The sequence below is a fragment of the Clinocottus analis genome, unplaced genomic scaffold (genome assembly GCF_023055335.1).
Source record: "Clinocottus analis isolate CAN_PGR_092001 unplaced genomic scaffold, fCliAna1.0.p SCAF_13, whole genome shotgun sequence".
Lineage (NCBI taxonomy): Eukaryota > Metazoa > Chordata > Actinopteri > Perciformes > Cottidae > Clinocottus > Clinocottus analis.
The window spans coordinates 10,519,761-10,544,366 of NW_027175854.1; the positions used below are offsets into that span (position 1 = coordinate 10,519,761).

Genomic DNA, 24,606 nt, shown 5'->3' on the forward strand with positions numbered 1-24,606 from the left:
AGAAACATGAAAATATGAAAGCTTCATTTATGCCCACATCATCCCGCCCATCTGCCACAGCGGGGCCTCTGAAGCTTTAGGAGTTTAGATGCCTAAACACATATCCCCGCCATAGCAATCACAATTAATCCCCTGGATAGCGCTCGGCAATCCCATAAACTTTATTGTATGCATCAAGGGGCTAAAAGATGATTTAAAAATAGACCAAAATATGCCTGTGTTTGTTTTTACAGCTGTTTTTTGTAATTACAGCTTTTGCCAGCAATTCTTTCTTTTTAGTTATTTATTATTTATATAGTTTGATATCTTAATACCCATCTGCCCTGGCCCACTTTTGCCATTGTATTTTGTGTGTTTTGTTCGCCAGCTGTTGTGTTTTATGACACAGCTGGATACAGGCGTATGCTTCTTTACTTATATCAAAGTTGGTATTGTGCAATCAGATGAAAATGCTTTCGTCAGCTCTAATCAGATTGCCGGAGAGGGACGGGGGGACGGGGGGGGACGGGGGGCAATCCGAAGTGTACTGTCTTCTGCTCAGCGTAACAGCTCTCACTCAACGCAAGGTTTATATTACAGATATTACAGCTCAATGACAAATGTGACGACCCATATGCTTTAGTTTAATAAACAATTACCGGTTGCAAAAATACGGCTGGTGTTTCAGACAGAGACGCTATCAGAATCCAACTATTCCACTTGTGAGCTCTGTGATGGAAGATTTTATTTGACACTCGGGAAAGGAGGAAGTTGTGATGGAATATTTTCTTTGTCACTCGGGGAAGGAGCAATAAAGTCTCAAGAATCTAAGGTGTCTTTTGTCCATTTATTTCTTGCAAGAAAGGACGACATCTGTAACAGCTACCAAAGCAGTTTGCGGCAAGATTTCTTTGACACATGAAAAAGTCACCGATATATTCATAACTGTTGGAAGTAACACCCCCCTTTTTAGTTGAACTGAACTAGTCTAAACCAGATATGGTTTCTTCACAATACAATCATATCTTATCAATGTTAGGTTTGCAAAAGGTACTTAAAACGGGACGTCCCATGCACATTGCGATACGTTGTTACCTCTGCTAGCGGAGCAGGCTGTCCAGACAGAGTCCCGCTGTCTTCTCTTGGCCTGTGACCCTTCAATTCACTTCTGCTTAAATTGGCTTGTTGTAACATATGCAATGGTATATTTTTGCCTTTATGCTTGAGCAGATGTTTTAGCATCAGGAGAATAAGTGAACCTTAGTTCCGAATGTATTTGATTTATTTGTCTACAACGCTGCTCACCAAAAAACAAACGGATTATCCGTTGGGACAGGGCTGTCGACGTGTTCGAGTGGCTCGGCTTTGTCCGCATACAAATGAGTCGGTCAGGCCTCAATAACACGACATCCTGTCCACTGTTCATGACTCACGCCCAGAAGTGTTTTCCTTTCCACCGGTGCACTCAAAACATCACGTGCACGCAGAAGAATCACGTTGCAGTGGAAATGTTGTTTTGTTTCTTCCTTGCTTTGCCTAACCGTTGTTTTTGTTTTGTGTTGCAGTGAAAAAAGCCAAGCTCCAAGGACCACCAGGTGAGCGCTTCTGTTTTTTTAATGACTGTTTACTGTGTTTGTCATCATTCAGTTTTGGGAGCTGTAAAGCTCCCTGTACAGGATCCACACGAACAAGGACACGGTGTCAATACATGACGTGCACTCCAAATGCAGGTTCATCAGTTAAAAAAAAGTCAAGTCGCCGAAAGCTCTGGGTTGATTTTGCATTATGTAATCCCAGTGTCCTTCTACGGGCCGACCCTGCACAGGTGAGCTTAGATGGGTGACCGCTAAATCCAAATCCTCATGCTCTCCACCTCCAGCAAATCCCTCTAGTGTTCAGCCTCTCGCCTCCCTCTAAGTCCTGTGACGGGAAGCCCCACCGAGGTGACTTTTCCCGCTGGTTCTCAGTCCCGGACTGACCGCTTCTTCTCGCCTCTGCACGCTTAGGATAATTGGTAAAGTTAATTACTCAGCATTTGTTCAGCGTGGGACTTTTCGACATCCCTCATCCCTCAAATGTTATGATTTCGAATGTTTTGGTCCCTTTTTTTATGATCGTCACAAGCAGCCCCGTTACTGAGATATGTGTTTTAGAGATTGTCAGCCTATGCCGGTCTGTCTCTGCCCTCCCTCCCTCTCTCCTTTTGGGCCACACCGCATGTGACACCTGTCCCTGAGCAAACATCAGGGCAATTCAGTTAAGCCTGTCATCTCCCTTGGGTGAAATGTAAACACCAGTCACTTTATTTGTAATTTTTACTGAGTAAAGAAAGCTTATTTAGATCCAGTGTGTATGTTTAATAAATACTAAGATAATTACATGATTTTGGGTCACCTTTCCGCAAATAGAACATCAATTTGGTTATTCTATGTGCAACTTTGCATATTATTAGACTCTATGCACCGATATTGTACGTATTCGTAATAACAGGTCAATTCATTGTGATATTGAGGACTTCGGCAAGGACCCTGTTCACTCACGTCTTTCGAGAATAGTGTCACCAAGTACTGACCCAGATTATAATTGAGTAAAACTAACTAAAGCCTATGTTAGAAATAATAAAATGAGGATATGGAAATAGAGCCTGAATATGACTAAACTGTCATACAATAAAATTTGGTCAAAGTCAGGCTTTTCTTTCATTAATAACGTGATGGCCTGCATGTTCCCGCTACCCCGGGGTCAGGTCAGAGGAAGACATTACTGAACATAACGTGGGGCCCTACGACTCCTCCGCCTTAAGCCGGACTCGATCTACTAAAAGGAGAGATGTGGGATTTATTAGAAGAGGCCTCTGTGTTTACACAGGGCTAGTTCGGGATGTGTGTTTACCTGTCCTTCTCGCCACACCTTCGCTTGCACAGCTTTCCGGCCTTAACGGCAAGCCCGTTTCATCACGAGTTGTCTCTGGAGAACACTGTTTGTGTAGAAGCAAATGTGCCTTTGGAGTGTGTGTTTGCCTCCACACATTTTCTGTCATAATTTAGATTCCCCCCCCCCCCCCCCAACAGCAAAACATATTCTCTCTCTCCTCTGCTGGGTTTATGTTTTGGTGTCACATGCAATATAGATGAGCGGTCTGCATTTGAAATGTCAGCCTTCCAGCCGCCTGCGTTTCCTTGACTAATTTATTGGAGAAAAAAAATCATCCTCAGTCAATAATGGATGGAGACGCTCAACCGAGAGCTCAGGGGCGACTGGGCAATACGCAAAAAAACATTAACTGCGCAAGGGAGGCCCGCATCCTCGCTCCTCTTTACGTCACACGCAAGCAAAGTGTCATAGCATCAATGCACCAGTCACTGTGTGTGTGAATGAGAGACATGCGCCGTGACGTCATGCATCTCAACCCGGCACGTGAGTCATCATTATGATTACCATGTTTATGATTGGGCAGTCTCTATCTATCTATCTATCTATCTATCTATCTATCTATCTATCTATCTATCTATCTATCTATCTATCTATCTATCTATATATATATATATATATATATATATATATATATATATATATATATATATATATATATATGAAGTGGGAATGAAGTACGATAACATTGTCCAACATGTTTGGATTGAGATGAGATTTATGTTCCCATTTAATAATAATAATATTTCATGTTATTTATATAGTGCTTTTCTAAGGACTCTAAGTCACTTTACATAACAGTTCAAATATCCTAAAAGATAAACAATAAAACAAATAGAATAAAACAAATAAAATAAATAAATCAAAGCAGTATGAGCATGCAGTCTTACATTAAAAGCAGGTTTAAAGAGGTGAGTTTTGATTTGTGATTTGAATGTGGGGAGGTCGGAGCAGTCACGGATGAGTTTGGGGAGCGAGTTCCAGAGGGAGGGGGCGGCTATGGGAAGGCTCTGTCACCCCGTGTCCGGTGCTTGGTCCTATTGGGGATGGACAGGAGGTTGGCATCAGAGGAGCGGAGCTGACAGGATGGAGTGTGCTGGTGGAGCAGGCCAGTGAGGTAGGAGCGGGCCTGATTGTGGAAGGCTTTATGGGTGAGGAGAAGGATTTAGTAATAAATGCGTTGTGGGACCAGGAGCCAGTGGTGGTTCTGGATGAATTGAATGTCAGTCGGGTTAACTTAACCTGGATACAGTGACTCGCACTTTCTCAAAACGCATCGTCATTGGCTGTTTTATACTGCCATTAAACGCCTGCTGAGTCCCGACTTAATCAGCGGGGATGGCAGCTGAGTGCATCGCCAACCCCCCTCATCCCTGCACGCTGTCGTTTTTGGCGATCGTTTAAAAAACATGCTTTCCATAATGCTGCCGGGTTTTCTTAGTTCAGAGGGTTAATGTCTTTTTGCTGGACAAATCCATCATGCCAAGCCCCCCAACCCCAAGCAGTTATTACTGCTTTCTCCTCAGCAGGGCAGATTGTATCAGCCACATTGTGGGCAGCACCTGCTGTAAAGGGCCCACAGCCGCTAAGTGGCTCTTATCTAATCCATACATCCTTTTCCCTTATCTCATCTCCTCTAATCATGAGAGCTGGCCCAAATGTGGCACAATGCATGGACTATCTAATTAGGGAAAAGGCTTGAGCATCCCCCAGGCTCCTTTCTAATAATGCCTGTGTTTTGTCCCAATGCCCCCCCCCTTCCACCCCTACCCACCCACTAATTAGGTCTGTCTCCTTTCACTCGGAGTGCTTGTAGGAGGGCAATGCTTTCTGGCCACGTCGTGTGTTGTGTGGGTCACCGGCTTTCAGTTCACCGTAGTCTTGTTTTGGGGGGCCTAATTCAATCTTTATTTCTAGTGTGTGTCAGCTGCACGTCCTAATAATCCACCTGTATCAGTTGTTTACCGTCCCATTGTGTCAAGGGTTGCGTTTACTTATCCTGCTGCTGTGTTACACACTATGTGCAGAGTAAATGTTTTAATACGTTGTCGGCAGTAACCAGGGGGAAACAAATCTTTGTTTAGTGTGTGTGGTCAGGTGATGCATTGGGTTTTATTTCTCATGGACCAAAAGAGTGTGTGTGTGTGTGTGTGTGTGTGTGCGTGTGCGTGCGCGTGCGTGTGCGTGTGTGTGCGTGTGTGTGTGTGTGTGTGTTGGGGCTGTTGTTGCAGATACAAGAAGCAATGGGGAGGCCATAGTCAAATCTGGACCAAACAATTGACAGAAAATAATCTGCACATTTTGAGGATGATTCTAATAATTACTATACGCAGCCCTAATGATTGTGCTCACTGATATTTCAGAAGTGCAAATCTAAACAATGTAGTTTTGTAGGGCTGCCCATCACGGTCATATGTAACATATATTTACAGGAACGGAATAAAATATTCACTTCAATGCAATGTTTTAGTTTTTTGATACACCATCAATTGAGGTGATGACATGAGATGGTCTCGTTAGATTTCTGGGTTCATGGGATTTCCGTGGTTGTTCTGCCTCAATCAAGGAGAGTGTTTTTCCCTCATTGTCTCCTCGCAGCAGGAGAGTGTGCGAGATATTCGCACGGTAAAGCGCACTCTCTTAATGGACAACTGTGGCTCAGTGGTGAGCAAGGTCGTCCTTCAATGGCCAGACTCCATGTCCAGAATCCATTGTATGTGGTTGAACTACTTCGCCCTTACTCCACAGCCCGTAACCTCAGGTCCAACCAATTAAACCTTCTGACCGTCCCACACACTCGTCTTAAAACACGTGGTGACCGAGCTTTTGAGGCAGTAGCTCCAAGGCTTTGGAACACTCTGCCTGCTCCTCTGCGTTTTGCTGTTTCAGTTTCAACTTTTAGAAGCCTACTAAAAACATACTTATTTACACTAGCGTTTAGTTAAACACATGCTCTATAACCTGCTTTTTATCATTTTATCATTTTTCTGTTGAAATGTTTGGCCCTGTAATTGTCAATCTGGTTCTATCTCTTATTTATATATTTTTCCTGACCCCCACTTTATGACCCTTGCCTGTAAAAAGTTAGCTATAAACATTACTCACTTACTTACTTACTTACTCAATCAGAGGATCGGCGGTTCGATCCCCGGTTCCGCTAGCCCATATCGATGTATCATTGGGAAAGACACTTAAATCGCTCCCGTCGCTGTGTTTACGGTGTGTGGATGTGTCTATGAATGTTAGTTACTCCTGATGACCTCATGGCACCTTAGCCCCTCTCATTAGTGTATGTGGGTGTCCATGATGTCATGTGTTAAAGCACTTTGAGTACTTTACAAGTACAGCCCATTTCACAGTTTCCGCGCTCGATGGTATGAAAGGGGACCGAGAGAGCGATTTGAGTCGTTGGCCGTCACCTGAGAGATCTTGGATTACCGCTTTTTGTTCGTTCTTCTATGTGATTTGAGGCCGGCAAAAGGAGTGGGCGGCCTGTATGCTTTCTTTTGTTCAGCATTCTTTTGATTCAGTTTAATGAAATTCCCGGGATTCATTTTTTTGTCGTTTGTTTAAGTCAACTTCTTCTTAAGGCTGATTTATACTCGGGTTTTACGCAGAGACGCAAGCACGCAAGACACGCATGGCCGACCTTGCGTGGTCAAATCGGCCATTTTGCGTGCTTGCGTGCGTCACCCCAAATTTCTCACTATCCGTCAAAGCAACGCAAGCCCACGAGGCTGTGATTGGTCCGCTAACCACATCCTTTCTGAGTCTGGCATTTCCGGTTTCATAGCATAATGCCGCTGTTTTTAAAAGCCAAAGCAGAAACACAAACAATGGATCCCGTTGAAGAACGTTTGGCTGAAGAGGTCTGCAAATATGAGCATTTATATAACCTGTCTGACGGATTATGAGGACACGCAGATGGAGGTGAATTCCTGGAGGGAGATATCGGTGAACGTTGGTGTGTATGTCTACTCTAAACGGTCGTTGCGCCACCCACTGTTTTGCCGTATGAAAAACGCACGGGGACCATAAACCAAAACAAGTCCGTCAATCCGACTGTGTGGCCAGCCGCAGTTGTAGTTGCAGAAGTATAATTCGCCCTTAAGTACAGGACAAAACGTTGTGATGAAGTAATTCATTCAGTTGAGCTGTGAAGATCAGACATCCCTCTCTGATGATTCCCTCCTTATTCAGTTTGAAATTTGAAGTCATAAAAGTTAGTTATAATGTGACTTAATCCGTATTGCCCATCCCAGTCTGCCATCCAACCCACACTCAAGATCAGCATTTCAATTTAAGCCGTTTCCTCCATCTGCATGCTCTTGTGTGCAGGTAGGGGGTCGGATTTAGGCTGCTAGAATTGGGATGGAGGGGGTGGACAGTTCGCAGGGAGGACCACTGGTTGCGCAGCGAGCCCGGTTATCTGCCTGAGCGAAACAGAGTACATCGGCAGGCGCGTGTTGACGCTCCCTCACCCTGAGAGAAATGAAATAGTGGTGGCTGTGTCACTGGCAGTCTAATCCCAGCCCCCATCCCCCTCCCCTTCTCTCCCCTCATCCTTCAGCCATCACCCCGCCCAGGGCAGACAGCTGGCGCGGACAATTTGTTTTCGCCTCTGCTGACTGGCCGAGAGGAGGCTGATGGAGATGACTGGGCGGGGAAGTTGTCTTGACAGTGCCAGTTTGATTAAAGGAGGAAAAAAAGAAGAAAAAAACAACAGAGTAAATTTACTACTCTGTTTGTAAAGGCTGTCACCTTTCGACCTTGCCGTATTTCGCCTTTTAGCCCTGATCGTATCAGGGACGACGTAGACCTTTTCCCACAGCAGGGAGAGATCAGGAGGGCCTTCCACTCCGCTATCCAGTATCGGTGGACCCGTCTGCCTCTGTGACGTGTGTTTAGTGGGCAGTTGTTCTGGGGAAGCTGCGATCCACAATGCAGGATCCTGTACTTGTATCTGCTGCATGGGGCTGGCTCTCTTTGCAGATTAACAGGGTCAGTGTTTTCTGGCCTGTCCCTGCCCAGCCTGGCTTGACATAGTTGGGGGGGATTTATCTGCTTTCACTCTCACTAGAGCTCCTGATGTCTTTTTCTACCGCACAAAGCCAAAGTAGAACTGACATGGTCTGTATTATGCGTGTATTTTAGCTCGGCTGCATGACATTCCTGCAGACATGTTCTCACTGTACTAATCACTACAGTATATTATGTCTCATTTTGCTGTGCTTATAGTGACACACACACACACACACACACACACACACACACACACACACACGTGTGTCCCTTCCTGATGCAGCCCCTCCACATGTTCTCGGTGTATTGTGACCACTTCGGCACTAACTTACAACTACAATCTCATTTTTCCTTCGTCTTCAGACAAGTTCAACGCCTACGTGACGCTAAAGGTGCAGAATGTCAAGAGCACAACCATCACGGTGCGGGGCGACCAGCCCTGCTGGGAACAGGACTTCATGTTGTAAGTTAAAAATCCAACACGATTTTTCATATATTCTGAGTATATATATTAGTTCCTCCCTCGTGCTGAAATCTACAGGAGAGGTGTCTTGTTTGGGAGCTATGCGAGTAGCTCGGTAAACAGCTGCCGTTCATTTCCCTCCGAGTAATTCATTGGTTTAATTTCCTCATTTTACTTTCCCTTGAAAGGTATCTATGGCGACGAGAGAGCCAGCATGTTGTTTCATGTGTGTCATTGTTTGTCTTTAGTGAACTCCCTCATTGCAACGGTGTTTGTTTTTCCAGACCTTCATCCTTCCACTCTCCATTAATGATGTGTCAGCGAGGTGTTACTGAACATCAAAACACAGCCATTCATCGGCGTTTCGGGCTAATTCTCAGCAACACCTGTTGCAACAAAAGTGCATATATTTTACCTTTATCTCCATTAAAAAGGAACTGCAGCATATAGATTTAGCATCGCTGGAAGGCACATTTTTGTTTCCTTTTGACGGACTGAAGTGTTTTCCTTCTGTTCCTCGTCTTTGTGCTAAGATGAGCTAACTAGATTCAGCTACATGTCTATTGCACAGACATGAGGGCTGTGATCTAACTGCCAGAAAGAAAGAAAAATGGTGTATGGGGGGCGGGGAAGGGGGGGGTCAAAACAATTAACACTTTTATTTTTTTGGACGCTGTGTTTGGCTAACAGCCACCCAGTGATGCACTCAGCTGTCTAAATACTTTACTAATTAACACAGCTGAGTGCATCACAGTCCCCCAGTCAACACTCTGCTGCCAGGGACGTTTTGGGTGAGATTGTATGAAATGTCTTGGGCAACGAATCTGAGCCCAAAGCATTTATATGCCACCGCTTGTTTCTGAGTTTGAATGAAGTGTTTTCATTTATCAGAGTTCTTATAGTCATAGAAAACCTGGAAAAGTCATGGAATTTTAAAGTGGTTATTTCCATGCCTGAAAAAATCATAGAATTTTTTTTCTTCTTTTTTTTTCTAAAAGTCATTTAAATGTGTTATATTCATATGTTCATGATTTCATTTACGCTGAATTTTAAATAATTGATTTGGCTTTTAAAAGAAAGATGCTCAAAATATAAGCAGGCATACGCTGAGTGTCTATAAATGTGTATTCCTTTAATCAAACTATTGTCTCTCAGTCATTTGTGACATTTAAGGTATACTGGATGCTTTAGAATTCTCATTGTTACTTTGAATACTATATTTCCTCCAGATTCCTGATTTAGTCACATGATACAGCACCTTTTGAGTTTGTATTTTGCGGCATTTTGAATGAGCACCTGATTTAGAAAGCCTACTGTATAGTTCTGCACCTGGACACCCTGGACCCTCCTCACATCCCCCACATCCTCCCTGCAGTTCGCTCAATTCACTGCTGTCTTTATTATCCTTTCTCTCATCTTCCTTTTGTTTGGCGCCCGTCGATAGATGTCAGCCGCCAAAGAGGAGAATATGCAAATGCCCTTGTCAAGCGGCTCTTTCAAACATGTGTATGCCAGTTCATTGCTGTCATCAAGCTGTTTTCGAGCCCTTTTTGAATAGCACGCTGAATGACAAAAAAAAGGCCTGAATGTATTATGACAGCTATTACACAACAAAAAGAGGAAGGTAGCCTTTGTTATAAGCCGCTGGTCGTGCCTGGCAGTTATTATGGAGACATTTTCAGATTCATTGAGTGTCGAGTGACATATTTGAAAGTTTCCTTGGTTAAAAAAAAAATAAAGTAACATTCTGATAACAAAGCCCCAAAGTACACGGTCATTGTTCGGCTCTTATTCGCTTGCATTTCCCACGCTGTTTATAAGGGAGGGCTTTTTTTGTATTTATTTTTTATGGAAGCTTGACATTATTTCAAACATGAATACCACCCCCTTCTTCCCCCTTCAGCGAGATCAACCGGCTGGACCTCGGCCTCATCGTGGAGGTGTGGAACAAAGGCCTCATCTGGGACACCATGGTGGGGACGGCTTGGATTCCTCTGACGAGCATCCAGCAATCAGAGGAGGTCCGATCATGCACACACAGACACACACACACACACACACAGACACACATATGATTCATATGTTCGACGGAAAAGTAAAACCAGTCGTAAGAATTTCCTTTTTTTTAAATTATGTTTATCATTTGTAAAAAGATATTTCACTTCCATCAACTCCATAGACTTTCAGACTCAATGTGGCTTCACTGTTAATTATCTTAGAAATAATACAAATTCTCAAATATATAATACTAATGGTGTAGTAGGTTGAGTCACAAAGAAGGACCTCATCGACTTGCATTTGCATCTCTTTTATTATTGTTCTGTTGTGTCCGATTGAGTCATATATTTTACATACTCTGCATGCTTTTGTGGTTTGTGCTTCTGCTCTGTATGTTTTTATTGTTGAACAATGCCTCGTCATTTAGTATTTCAGTCCAGGTTTCTATTTATAATTATCCCTCATTCATTTGCTTAGCATGTGTTGTATTGTGAGCCTCTGTGTCTCATGTCTTAGTACTTGAAAATGTCCTGAATGATGTTTCTACTTATATTAATTGATTAATTAATTCCCTCTTCTTTGTATTATTGTTTCTGCATGCTTATAAAGGAAAACATATTTTGATATTCAGTTTTTTAGGCTGACTTCATAACATCTGTCTATGGACTATAGATTTTTTTTAAATAGCCTCTTGGCTAACTGTGGTGCATCTACATGGATGTGTTAATGTGCACTGTACCAAATATACCAACAAAAATATATGTATATAACGTATCTCAATTGCAGGAGGGCTCGGGCGACTGGATCTTTCTGGATGCGGAGGTCCTGATGAAGGCAGACGAGATATATGGCACCAAGAACCCGACGCCCCACCGCCTTCTGCTGGACACGCGCTTCGAGCTGCCTTTTGGTGAGACGGTTACTTTACTTCTTTTGTGTTTTAGCTGCGAATCTCCCGACGAACAAACCACATATTTGAAAAGATCAGGCGCTTATCCGAGCTGTCACCTCAAGTACCTGCTCTCGACAACAGTGGAGGGCACTGATTCCAGTTCCCTCGGGGCGAATAAAAACCTTGACCCTTGGAGTTCCAACAAAGGCCACACATGTTTTTCCTGCCGAAAATGTCAGCGGTCGCTCCGTGAAGCTCCGCGGGGGAAAGCTGCCCAGCTTGAAGCGCCTTCTGACAAGCTGATGAAGTCCTGTAACCTGGTGTCCCGTAGCCCCATGCAAGCATCATCTGGACCTCAAGTAAAAACAAAAATAAATCAAAAGGTCCATGTGTACAACATTTTTCATGAGAAAATCACATGATCTCATTGGCTGACGCTTGAGTTGAGCAGCTGAACGGCTCGGAGCGGGCTGCCTTTATTCTTCGTCTTACAGTCAAACGTCCTCTATCTGGTTCCACTGGGGATTAGAACTTCCTGTCCGTCTTAAATTGAGGCCACTGTTTCATCAACGACAGATCTCCCTTTATTAACTTAGGTTCAGTAATATGGTTTGATCTTTGCCCGGTTGTTCCATTGTGGCCAACCGGATTAAGAAACCAATAAAAATGACTTTTATATATTTAAATATTTACAGTATGTATACATTAGTATGTGCAGAGTATGACTGTGGGACAGTTTAAGTCACTTATTATTATTATTTTTGATTAAAGCTGCATTCATTGTTTGTTTTTTTGGGTGATGTTCCCTAGTGTTTTATTGTCTCATACATTTGTAATAGTTTTAAACATCTGTCAACGTTAGCCTTTTATTTGGCGTATCTTTATATGCGTGTGTGTGTGTGTATCTATCTATCTATCTATCTATCTATCTATAGATATCTATATATCTATATATATATATATATATATATCTATATATATATATATATATAGATATATATATATATATATATATAGATATCTATATATATATATATATATATAGATATATATATATATATATATATAGATATCTATATATATATATATATATATATATATATATATATATATATATATATATATCTATATATATATATATATATATATATCAACACAAGAGGCATTGTTTAGTTGCCTGTAGTTGCGTCAGACTTTAGACAAATATTACATCCAACAGTGATTTTGCTTGACCTCGGCTTGGGTAGACTGTCCACTAACTTTGTCTGTCTGTTGTTTTGTAGATGGATTCATCTGAGATTTTTACATTTTTAGTCTCTGTCTAAGTGCCTAAGTCCTGCTAGTGATGCAGAGTTCCTCATTGCGGTCGCTTTAATGTTTTCCGTTGTGTCCCAACTAACTCACTACACCTCGTTGGCTTTACAGACAGAATGCTGGACCCTACAAATATATAAATTTAGCAATATGAAGAGAAAAAAAACATGGCCCTGAATTGTATTAGATTTGATTAAATGAAGGCTCTGCATGATCGGAGGGTGAAACGGCCAATTTGCTCCTTGACCACAGTTCCAGCCGGAGCAGCTCTGTTTTTCGGCACTTCATGTCCGGCTCAAACGTTGCGATCAAAGGGCATCAAAGTGGGAGCAGGGCTACTGTGTTTTTCACGTTTTTGAGAGGAGTCCTTTCAAGGCAGCGGGAGGTCATGGTGACTCTCCATGGCACCGGAGCTGTTCATTAAAGCTGCGGCCGGTGTGTCTTTGAAGCCCTGGCCTTTGTGCGCACGGCCTTTACTGTGCATCTGTCTGCAAAGCAGCACACCCACACGTGAGAAGTGGGACTGGTCAGAGCACCTGATCTGATACTACTTCATTTTTTGTTGTTGTATTTATTGTTCATATGGGACTCGCTTCAGATCAGCAACTAAGTTTTGCCTGACACAACTTTAAAATGAGCTAACAAGTTGGACAAAGGTTTTTACATTTGAATAAATGTACCAATGTTCATTGAGAGAAAAAGATAGAGAACAATGCACACAATTTAAAAAAAAGCTCATATTCAATAAGGACTTACTAACTCCAAGCACAATTCCACTGTTTTCTGTTGAATATAAATTATACATCAGTCCTGGTTAAGTTTTTTTAAATCTATGCTGTGCAGACACTTCCTTCCAGGGAGCTTGCTGCTCCCACCGAAAAGGCTGATTGTTTCATTTGGCTGCATCTGAAAGGCACGATACGGCCTCCTTTAGCGACAACCCTTGTCCTGGAAGCGGCGTCCATGACATCATCAAACCAAAAGGCACAATTTCCTGTCATTTTGAAAGCTTTCCTTATTGGATAAAGCATGTTGTGTAAATGAGATGACAGCACTGATAATGACTGGATTTGTCTGAGAGTATTAAGAGCCTTTGTTTAGAGAGTGAACTTGTTGGCTTTAGTGCGCAGGCCGAGAACACAACAGTTCTCTGGGCTTAGAGGGAGAATATTCGGAGAAAAAAAAAACACTCCCATCCTGCAGTTGGATTTTCTTTTGCTTTAAATCCGAGGGAGCAGGATGTTAACTTCCAACACACGTTTATATCTATGTTCATCTGCTGTGTTGTACATATTTTGTTACCAGACATCCCAGATGATGAGGCGCAGTACTGGACGGGCAAGCTGGAACGCATCAATACCATGGGAATCCACGATGAGGTGACGTGCAATTATATAACAACATTTTACTATTGAGGAATACGCCGTGCATGTCTTGGGAGTTGTTTCTTTTCACAGTTAAATCATGCAGACAAAGTCCACCAGTTCCCTTTTGTTTTAAAAGGAACGCGCTTCTGTGTTCTTGTCTGCAACTACTTTTTGCACCGATGTCGCCGAACCGTTGCATTTATCCTCATCGTTGTTGTTGCAAATGTTGATGAGCTGCTGAATTACTGTGCTCAGTAACAGCAACATGGGTGACATTGATGCCTGCCGTTTGTCTCCTCTGTAGTACCCTCTTCACGATGATGTTCAGAGTCGCCCGCCGCCGTTTGCGGCCTCCCAGTGCTGTGAGTGTGCCCGCCCGTTCTCCACTCGGCCTCTAGATGGAGCCGCCTCTCCACCATGCTGGCTTTCAGGCTTTCAAATGATTTCCCTCTCTTACATAAACCCTATTGGTCTGCCTGATGTTGTGACAGTCGAGCACTCTTACACCGAGTTGAAAATGAAGGACTAGAGACACACGTTTTTATTTTTATTTTTAACAAACATAACATCCTCCTAGCCTCTCACTATCACGACAGAGGGGATTTTTTTCTTTGTTTTCACAACCCCTGCACCCTCTTACTATACCTCTCACTTTTGTAACGTCTGCACTTCCACCAGGCAACTATTTCGGATGGGCTGACCCACTGAGTATGTAAAACAAAACTTTGATTCTCCTCACCACACTCGACCCCGCCTGGCCAATCCTCAGTGCCCTCTGCATGTCCCACGGTCACTGTATTCCCCAATAACATGTCATCAATCACTAAAGCTTCTGAGCATTTTGTTTTTCATTATTTCTCCAGTAACACGTGATTTTCCTCAGTGATTTCCCCCTGAACCCACTTTGGTCTTATTTTATTTCATTTTTGTTTAACTTCCAATCCCTGCTTTTGCCGTTTTCCTCTTTACAGTTTGTGCTGATGTCACATAATTATCATTACCCAAATATACATCAATCATAAATTATTAGATTTAGTTTAGCACGTGTCCTAGATAAAGTCAGGACAACTTCGAAATTGTGCTCCTTGCATGTTTTTAGAAAGAATTAGCTTGAATTCAATGGGGACACTGAGATCAATAATATTAAGATATAAAAGTAACTGTAGAAATATTTCTGAAAGTTTGCTTAACAACAGGAGCCCTTATCAAATATTAATGAAATGGTGTAAGTTGCAGTTGCATCACCAAACTGATAGGTGGCAGTCTTTGCTAAACAGTTTTTGTGCTGCGTGTCAGCGTTTCTTCCCAAGGGATATCAACAGAGGTTCCTCCTTGTACCTTCACTCTATCACTTTGGGAAGATAAACTTTACTCTCTCCTCCGGCATGCAGATAATTAGGCCCTGAAATAAGTTTTTCTCAGGACAGTCATGTCACGTGTGTAATGTAACAATACACACTGTCAAAGTGTCCCATCTGTATAGCAACACAATGTTGCTTTTTCCGAAAAATCATGTTTAAACACATACAAATTAGAATCCTACAGATGCTCCTCCACCACCTGGATGGTGACTGAACGCTAGTCCAAAGTATTTTGCCGCATAAAATTTCTACGCAGCTAAATTGTGTTTTAACTATATTGTGACCTCATCATTTTGTAACCATCTTTACAGCTTCAGAAAACAAGAGTACAAAAAGATACCAAATTTTTCTATACATTGACGATACAGCAACAAAATCTACAGGACAAATGCATATCAACAGCAGTTCGATGGCCTCCATTGAAGAGTGTGTGCACGTGTAATGGGTCTGTAAAGGTGCACCACCACCGTTGCCCGCTCAACCTCCCCATCAACCTGCTGTCCGCTGACCCCTGTGTGTCTTTAATCTGTCGGCTCCTCGCGGTTTGGTTATGTTACGAGATTGTAAGCTTCAATGCAGGTTAAATATTAGCATTAATTATTTAAATGTGTCAAGAAAGACCCGCGTGTACTGAGCGCACCTTGTCCCCCTGCTGCAGCTCTGGATGACCAGGACAGTGCCGTGGACGACCGGGATAGTGACTACCGCAGCGAGACAAGTAACAGTCTGCCGCCGCGGTACCACACAACAGCTCAGCCCAACTCCTCCCTGCACCAGTATCCCATGGGGCCTCGGCAGCAGCAGCACCACCAGCCAGACTCCTGCACAGACTCGGTCCATAGCTTCGACCTGGACTACAGGGACCAGAGGGGAACAAGGTAGACGGAGTCTCAATATCGAAACTGCGAAAGCAAACAGCCAGCAAAAAGTTTACACAGTCATTCAATTTCACGCTTTATAAGTTATACACATCACTGACAAAAAACTTCTTAGATTCACAGTGGCAGGAGAAGTCATTTTAAATCTCATGCTTCTCTGATAGTTTACATGACTAAGAATCCCACTGGAGCGTGATAGTTTTTCTTTTCTTTCTGTTAGCTGGCTGTCCTATGCGCCACAGTAGATGGTTCATTCAAGTGCTTCAGTCCACCACGGGGGATCTGTTCCATTGGAGGGAAGGCACATTTGTTCACACCCAAATTTCCATCTAGGTGCTGGAGTGCATTCATTCATTATTATAGTCGTCCACTCACTTGCACGTCACAAGGCATTTAGATTGTTTTAATGAAGAAAATAAAATCTATTTAAATACAGAGGCAAAGACAATATCAGTGACCCCATTGCTATAGAAATAATAATACATTGTTGTTTGTATAATATTACCACTGTGCAGCTGTTTTGAGGCCGATTTTGGCCAATAGGCCAATTGGCTCAGTGCATGGAATCTGCTTTTGTGCTTTTATGGGCCGTGTACCAGTGAGACTGCTGCAAATCTGCCTGTGTGGACTGATAGGAAGTTGATCCGGATAATTCTACATCAGGCAAAAAAATAAAAATGAAAAGGGGATTACAGCCAGGGAAAGCTCATTGTTAGTGTTTCTTTTTGTCTTGAGTTTCTTCTGTTGTGTTGGTTAAAGTTCGGTAGTTTAGAAGGCTTCAGACTTGGTTTGGCCATATGAGGTTATCCTTCTGTCACACATGGAGGGAGTAGGTCAGTGACACACATGCACATTTCTTTAGTGATTCAAAACTTGTTCAGTGTGCGCCATATGGTGGTTAATTACTGTAGCATGCAATTCTCATGACCGCTGTCGCAGGCTGAGTGTTGAAGCACTGATAAGCTTGAATGTTGAGCTGAGGGATTTACGAAGATCTAAATGTACAAAGGCACATGCAAACACTCATGCACTTGCATACACATACAATTGTATTCATCATTTAACCAAGCACAGCAAAATGTGCAACACAGTATTTTTTTAACAAGTTCTTTTTCTTCTTTTCAGTCCAGCTTTGCTTTCTGATGAAATGACAGTGTCTTAACACAAGATTAACAAAAACCGCGAGATATTTCGCCTGCAGTCTATGTTAAGAACATTGCAATATTATTGCAACATTAATGACTAAGCTAAATTATGTCTATACATTTGCATCAAGAGTTTCTTGGCTTGAATTGACTGTATCGTTCTGCTTCATTTATCATTCTGCTTAACTTTTGTTTGCATTTTTTCTTGTGTGTTTGCTTTCTCTTTTTCTTTCCCTGTATCTTTCCCACCTCTTTGTTAAATCCGTTCTTCAACCTAAACTAGATCATTAAACCAGAAAGGAAGGGTCAAAATTATACCTGTAGATTCTGGCATGGGGGTCGAAGATTGGGAAAACAAATTCAAAGGGCATGGCAAGCCCCAGCTGAGTGACTTCCTGGATGAACGGGAAGACAACGTTATCCTTCGAATGGGGGGACCCTACCCCGAGACATCTCGTACCTCTATCCGTCTGAATTCACAACACAGTGGTTTTATTCCCCCCACCTACCCTGAGGGCTATGACACTATTGATCGGCGGCGAAAGAAAAAGATAAGGGACCCAAGGGGATTGCTCAGTACGGAGACAGACAAAATGAGGGAAGAGGCTTTTCCTTCTGACCTTGCACTGCTCCGTGAGAAGAGAGGGGAGCTGTTTATGCGGCAGGTAGTTGAGATGCAGGAAGAAGAGGAGCGTATTACACCATGCCTGAGGCCGCACCAGAATGCGCTTCTCTACAAGACAAGGATGTGGGCAAAAAATGAGCTGGACAACACTTTGGAGAATTATGTGGCATACAAAAAAGAGCAAGATGCTATAATTAGGGCAAGGTTTGATTTTGATTTGGAGAACTTTGAGGATCTGCACTACCCAATTGGAGCAGAGGAGGACATTGATGACATTGCCTTTATAGCGGAAGACTTTCATCCAGATCGCGCAAGGCATTACAAAGACAGGTATTCTTACTCCTGTCACGTTGAAAATTCTCAGGGTCCTCGAGAGAAGAAGTGTGGAAAAGCTAAACTTGGAGGATGGGCTCCTGAGGCAATGCTCTCTCCTGTAGAGGAACCAAGTGATGAATATGTAGACCCAATGGATGAGCTTCAGTGTCTCGTTGAAACAGTTTCTGAATACCTTGCTGAAAAAGAGGAGGAAATTAGCAGGTATGGTTCCCTTCCTAAATCAAGCAAATCGAGGCTATCATCTCAGGGTAGCTATAGAACCAATTCTTTTGGAGAAGACCAAAATATTTCATCCAAAGATCCTAAAGGAGAGGACCAATCACACACAACTTCTGATCAAGGTATTTCTGGAGTAAAAAATGCTATGAGCTCATTATTTAGTTCCCTCACTGACTCTCTCACAGTTGGAGGTGGATCCAAACAGCCTGTCCTGTCTCCACAAGCACCATCTGCACAACCTTCCAATCAATCTGGCCTAACAAAACTGTTTTCGTTTATTCCAAAATCAAATGGCTCAGCTCCTGTAGCTGTTGTATCTCCAGTAGAAAGTTGTCAGAACAAATCATTCAGTTATTTGCCTACTCACTCACATAAAGCTGAGCAAGGTCAAGAAACAAAAACTCCAACAAGGAACGAGACTCAACCAAGTACAAAAGAACAACAGAAGTGTGTAACAAGGCCTCAAAATGCTCCAGGAAACTCAGTCTTGGGGAAATTGAATCCTTTAAAGCTTTTTTCTGCAGGGGATACTGAGAACTCTGCTGAAAATGCACCAGAGTCTACATATTCTCAAAGCCATACACAATGGAATGAGAAATGTGTTCGACAAGGTAAACAGTCAGGGAAAGAAGAAACAAATTGGAAATCAGAAAAATTAGGAAGTTCCTCACAAGATAAATATGTCGAGCAAAAACAAGATGAAGATTTATATGGCAGACAAAATCCAATGCTTTACGAAAAAGAGAATGTGCCTCCTCCTGCAAGGACGCCTGGCCAAACGCAATCAGCAAACACTGGATTGTTTAGCCCTTTCAAGAAGTCCTTCGGTTCATTAATCACATCTGCTGTACCCATTCCACCTCAGGGAGTTCCACCTGTGGCAGTGTATCCAGTGTTCAGAGTCACAGAGGATCCCCGACTAGAGAAACCAGTAGAGGAACCATCATCAAGTAAGCTTAGACTGCCTTTTCTCTCTTCTGAAAATGTCTCCACTCAGCAGCGTCCCAAATCAGAGGGAGGAATGCTCTCTGGTTTTCTAAAGTTTGCGTCGAATGAAGATGTTAGTGCCTCCATAAACCCACAGAATCCTGTGCAATCATATCAAGATTCAACTTCAACAACAACTGCCACATTTACACCAAATCCTGGTGTGCCCCAAGAAAATAATGAAAAAGGATGGTTTTCAAGCCTGTTTAATCCTACCACTGCTCCCTCTGGTTCAAATCAGAATGCTACCAGTAATCAGCAATGTCAGAACAGCGAAGTGTCATCTGGCTCACATGGAAATAATCCATCAAATCAGAAACCAATAGTAGAACACCATGGAATGCAGCATCACACCCCCAGTCAGCCTGAATCAAAATTGTTGACAGGTCTTTTCAAAGGGAACTCTGCTGATGACGTTTCTCACATGGGCTCTAATCAACCTAAACAAGGACTTCTATCTGGATTTCTTAAATTTGGCTCTACCAGTGACCTATCTGGCAATTTGCCACAGCAGGCTTCCCATGACAATCAACCACACAGGATCAGTAATTCCTCACAGTTTCCCAATCAACCTCCCCCACAACCAAGTCATTCTGTACCGCGGATGGGGGGCTTTGTCTCTGGGCTATTGAAGTTTTCATCCACAGAAAATATACCACAAAATGTACAGCCTTCTGAAGCTGTAAAGCAGGGAAGCATCATTGGAAATGACTCTGGTCAGCAGCAGACCTCAGATGAAACTCAGCAAACGCAGTCTCAGAAAAAGGGGTTGTTATCTGGCTTGCTTAAATTTGCATCCTCTGAGAATGTTTCAAACAGCCAAACCGGTCAGCACCAACAAAACAGTGCTCAACACAATCAACAGGGTTTCAACCAACAAACTACTCAACGTCCAAACCAAGGGCCTCATCTCAGGAATAGATCATCAGGTCAGCAAGTTGTCCAACAGGACACAAATAAACCAGGCTTTATTCGACAACAAACTGTTCCACTCCAGCAAACACCATCTCAACAAAGTGGTCTTTTATCTGGTCTTTTTAAATTTGCTTCAGCAGACAACATAAATGCACAACAGAAGCCATCAGATCAACAACACGGAATTATGCCAAGTAAATCCAGCTGTGAGCAACCAAGAGGAAGGAATATTCCAATTCCCAACCAAAATCAACCACAAAATAGCTCAACACAGAAATATACTCAACCCAGTGGTCTACTTTCTGGACTATTTAAATCCTCCTCTGAAAATGTAGCTCAACAGCCCCAAATTATCCATGATACACAACAACAAATCAAAGTGCCAAGCAGCCAGACAACTGCCACACAGGTGGAGACAGCAAGTCAATCTGGAGTGCTCTCAGGGTTGTTTAACAAGTTCACAAAATCATCTGAAAATGTCCACACAACCTGCCAGACAATGACAGGACAATCACCGTCTCAGAATGCCAATAATTATGCAGTCACAGTAAAGACGCCTCTGCAAAAACAATTAGACACTAATGTAACACAACCATCCTCCCATGAACATACAGAAAAAAATAAAACGATTCCACAACCTGCCCAACAAGGGTTTTTATCTGGACTGTTTAGCAAAAAAATTACTGAGGACTCTTGTACTCATAAACAGGTAGAAACACCAGGTCAGATTAGGGAACAAGAGGTACCCTCAAATAAGTTCACAGAGTTACATTCAGGCGTATTAAAGTGTAGTGCTTCTTCAGACTTTAGAAGCGACAGCTGTCAAAGAGTTGTTCAAGGTTGTGTCAATCCAGGGCAGAGTAGACACACTTTCTTCAATGCATCTGTCTCAATTGATACTGAGAGTCTAGACTTAAGAACATCAGCTACTTTTGCAAGATCTCTTCAGAGTCAGGCACCATACTCCTCAATTAGCACAGGTAATTTATCTCAGATGTATTATTCTAGCTCACTTCAATCACTTCATCCAATGGCTTATAGTACAGGAAATATTCATTCCTTTTTACAAAGCCCAACACCTTCCTCAGTAATGACCATACAGCCAAACATTTGCAGAAGCACTTCCTCCTTGTATGGAGCAACAGGGCATGATAATTACCAAGGTCAGTTGTCCCCTTATGGAACAAGTCCCTCTTATGATGAAAACCAGTGGATCCGTGAAAGTGCTCTATTACAGCAGTTTCAGAACGAGTCACTGAATTATCAATTGCAAGGAGAGGATCAAGTGTATACACATGCCTGTGAAGGTGTGCCATTACCAGCATCTACTATTTCCTGCAACTCCTCAAATGCATATCAACCATTTAACTCCTCCACACCATGGCATGGTGTCACTTGCCGAGAGGAAAATCAACCATATCAGTTTGAGGGATACATGAATGATGATCAATATCCCAGAAGGAAATTATGGAACAGCCACGAAGACTTGGGAAACCGAGAATATTTATCTAATGGGGAGGGAGCATTGAACTTAACTAATAAACTAAGTAATGCAAAGTTTGGGAAATGGCACTCGTTTAATGATGGCAGCACTTACAGCTTGAATGGCATTTCATATCATGAAGGCTATTACGAGGAGACTGCACCAAGTTTATCTTTTTCAGCTAACTGGCAATATGGAATGGACAATGCAGTCCTACAAAATGTTCATACTCATAGTCAGTTTAATTTGAATAGACCAATAGATTCAACCTGTCCTCCAAAAACTGAGACAGAAGACTCCCTGTATCTCGAAGACACTGAATGGTATCAGCAGTGGCTTGCACTTTTGGAGCAAGGAATGTGGTGGCCAGCAGAATATGGTGACTGTGGCTACTTTGTTTACACAGATCATGAGTTTATTTATGCCTTGCTTACAGATGCAGCAGGAGAATTTGTATATGCATGTGCACCTGAAGGTGAGTCTTGGGGAAATGAACAGAAAGTAGATGGTTTTCCCAATGCTTGGTTACACAGTGAAATGGTTTTAGTATGTGGCTTTAAAATTCCACTTTACAATGAGGATGAGCTTCTTTGGCTACCTAGTCAAGAGCACAGTGATTCCCAACTTCTTAATGCACCCTTAGATTTGTCTGCAGCCTATAGAAAAGGAAATCAGATCATGAATTTAAATCTTGAACAGTTCTCTCAAATGTTTGAAAATTCTGTTCAGTCACAAGGGCAACAAGGTGTAGATTTCACGTCTTACAGATTAAACAAAGTCAGGATGGATCCAAAACAGCACATTTACACCTATGAAGATCAATGCACAGATGTTATTGACCTTTCCTGTCATAATAAAAACAACATTGGCCCTCATTGGAACAACCAGGAAATTAAGACATTTCTTTCTCAAAAAGTTGCTGTTTCCCTGAACTCTACTTCAAATGCAAATTCCAATGAGCAAGTACATTACAACTGTTACCAACCTTGTCAACGGCGACGTTCATCCACTGCGGTTACAGTGAAGCATGTTGATGATGTATCAGAGAAGGAATGGAGGGACAGAGTGTTTCCAGGAGAGGAACAACCTAATCGTCAAGTCAAAAAGATTTCTTCCCTCATATCTTCTTTTGTCGGCAAAACATCACAGGGGGAGTTCAACGAAACGTGCATATCCTCATGTGAAAAAGCTCCTGACAAAAACTCTAAGAATATTCTTACATCGGGTTTCCAAAGTCTTAAATCAAAGATAATCAAAGAGGAGTCTCCTGCTGATGTGACTCAGCCAGATTTAATTGTGAAACAACAAATGCAAGGGCCAGCTACCACACAGAGAAGAATTTTACCCACTGTACAAACAACTGCTCAGGTGGCTCAGCCCTCAATTCAATCGCATACGGCTCTACAGAAACCTAGACTTTCACGTCAGACTACCTTGGCACAACAAGCAACCCCACAAACGCAACCCAATGTCACAATGCCTTCAGGATCAAAAGACTCTCTCAATAAACCTGGACAACTTACAGCTGGTAAGCCAGTGGATAAACCATCTGAACAACAGCCAGGCTTCATGAACTTTCTGAAATCTGCAGTGGGAATAGAAGAACCTATGCCAGATTCACAGAAGTTATCTCAGACATCTTCCAATGAACAGAGCAAAACTGGTAGTACTGCTTCCTTACCAGGTAGTGCTCCTTCAAATAATGAGGCTACAGGAGTGTCAAATCTCTTTGGATCAATTAGCAGTCTGTTTAGCACTGAGCCCTCTCCACCACAGAAACAGCAAATGAAACCCAGTGTTACAGAAGGCTCGCTAACATCAGCATCTAGACCCAAGGGTATACAGAGACAACAAACAATGGATCAAAGTAGTACCTCTCAGTCTGTGCAGAGCCAACCTCCAAACAAAAGTCTATCCCAACCATTTTCCACCAGTTCTTCTACAAGCCATGCGACAACCCGATCAGAAACTATGCCATCTACAGAACAGCCAAAACAAGAAGGAACTAAACCATCCGGTGGATTGTTTGGATTTTCAATTGGAGACATGCTTACTGGATCAACAGCAGCTGCTCAATCTGGTCCCACACCTCAATCACCTGCATCAGCAACTGTGTCACATGAAGAATCACTTGGTAAAAGTATATTATCAATATTTAGTGGGCCTACACAGGCTGTACCTAAAACTGGGCCCTTGCCTCAAGCACATCCATCAAGTGCAGCTCCACAACCTCCTCAACAGGAATCCCTCGGTAAAAGTTTATTATCTATGTTTGGAGGATCAAGTCCTCCGCCTCCCCCCTCTCAAACCAAGTCTTCTGCGGAAGTACCACAACAGGGAACTGTTCCTCCAAGAGACCCCCCAAATACTGGGTTTCTTTCAATGTTTGGTGGTCAACAGCAAGCCCAGACAGGATCTATTCTTGGGGGAATTCTGCCTGGGTCATCAGGTTCAACTGAAAGCCCAATGAAGGGACTGTTGTCAATGTTTAGTGATCCCAGTCCCCCACAACCTCAACCACCAGTATCGGTAACTCAACAAAGAGTATCTCAGTCACAAAGTCACTTAAAAGCGGAACCTCAGATACAATCCAAACCACAAGCACAGCCTCCATTACAAGGGCAGCCAGCCCCTTCTGTTCTTGGGGGAATATTCGGTGGCTTGTCTACCTCTAGTGAAAGTTCAAAAAAA

General features: G+C 42.7%; 1 protein-coding gene across 3 annotated transcripts in view; it reads left to right on the forward strand.

The window, feature by feature from the left end:
* Positions 1-24,606, forward strand: part of LOC137783611 (protein unc-13 homolog B-like) — a 62,379-nt gene that overhangs the window by 5,513 nt on the left and 32,260 nt on the right. For all 3 annotated transcript variants that reach the window (XM_068573736.1, XM_068573738.1, XM_068573737.1), the window contains exons 2-8: positions 1,545-1,574; positions 8,296-8,395; positions 10,299-10,416; positions 11,180-11,303; positions 13,905-13,978; positions 14,271-14,328; positions 15,986-16,205. In XM_068573736.1, coding sequence (XP_068429837.1) covers positions 1,545-1,574; positions 8,296-8,395; positions 10,299-10,416; positions 11,180-11,303; positions 13,905-13,978; positions 14,271-14,328; positions 15,986-16,205 — 724 coding nt within the window. The remainder of the gene's footprint in view (positions 1-1,544; positions 1,575-8,295; positions 8,396-10,298; positions 10,417-11,179; positions 11,304-13,904; positions 13,979-14,270; positions 14,329-15,985; positions 16,206-24,606) is intronic.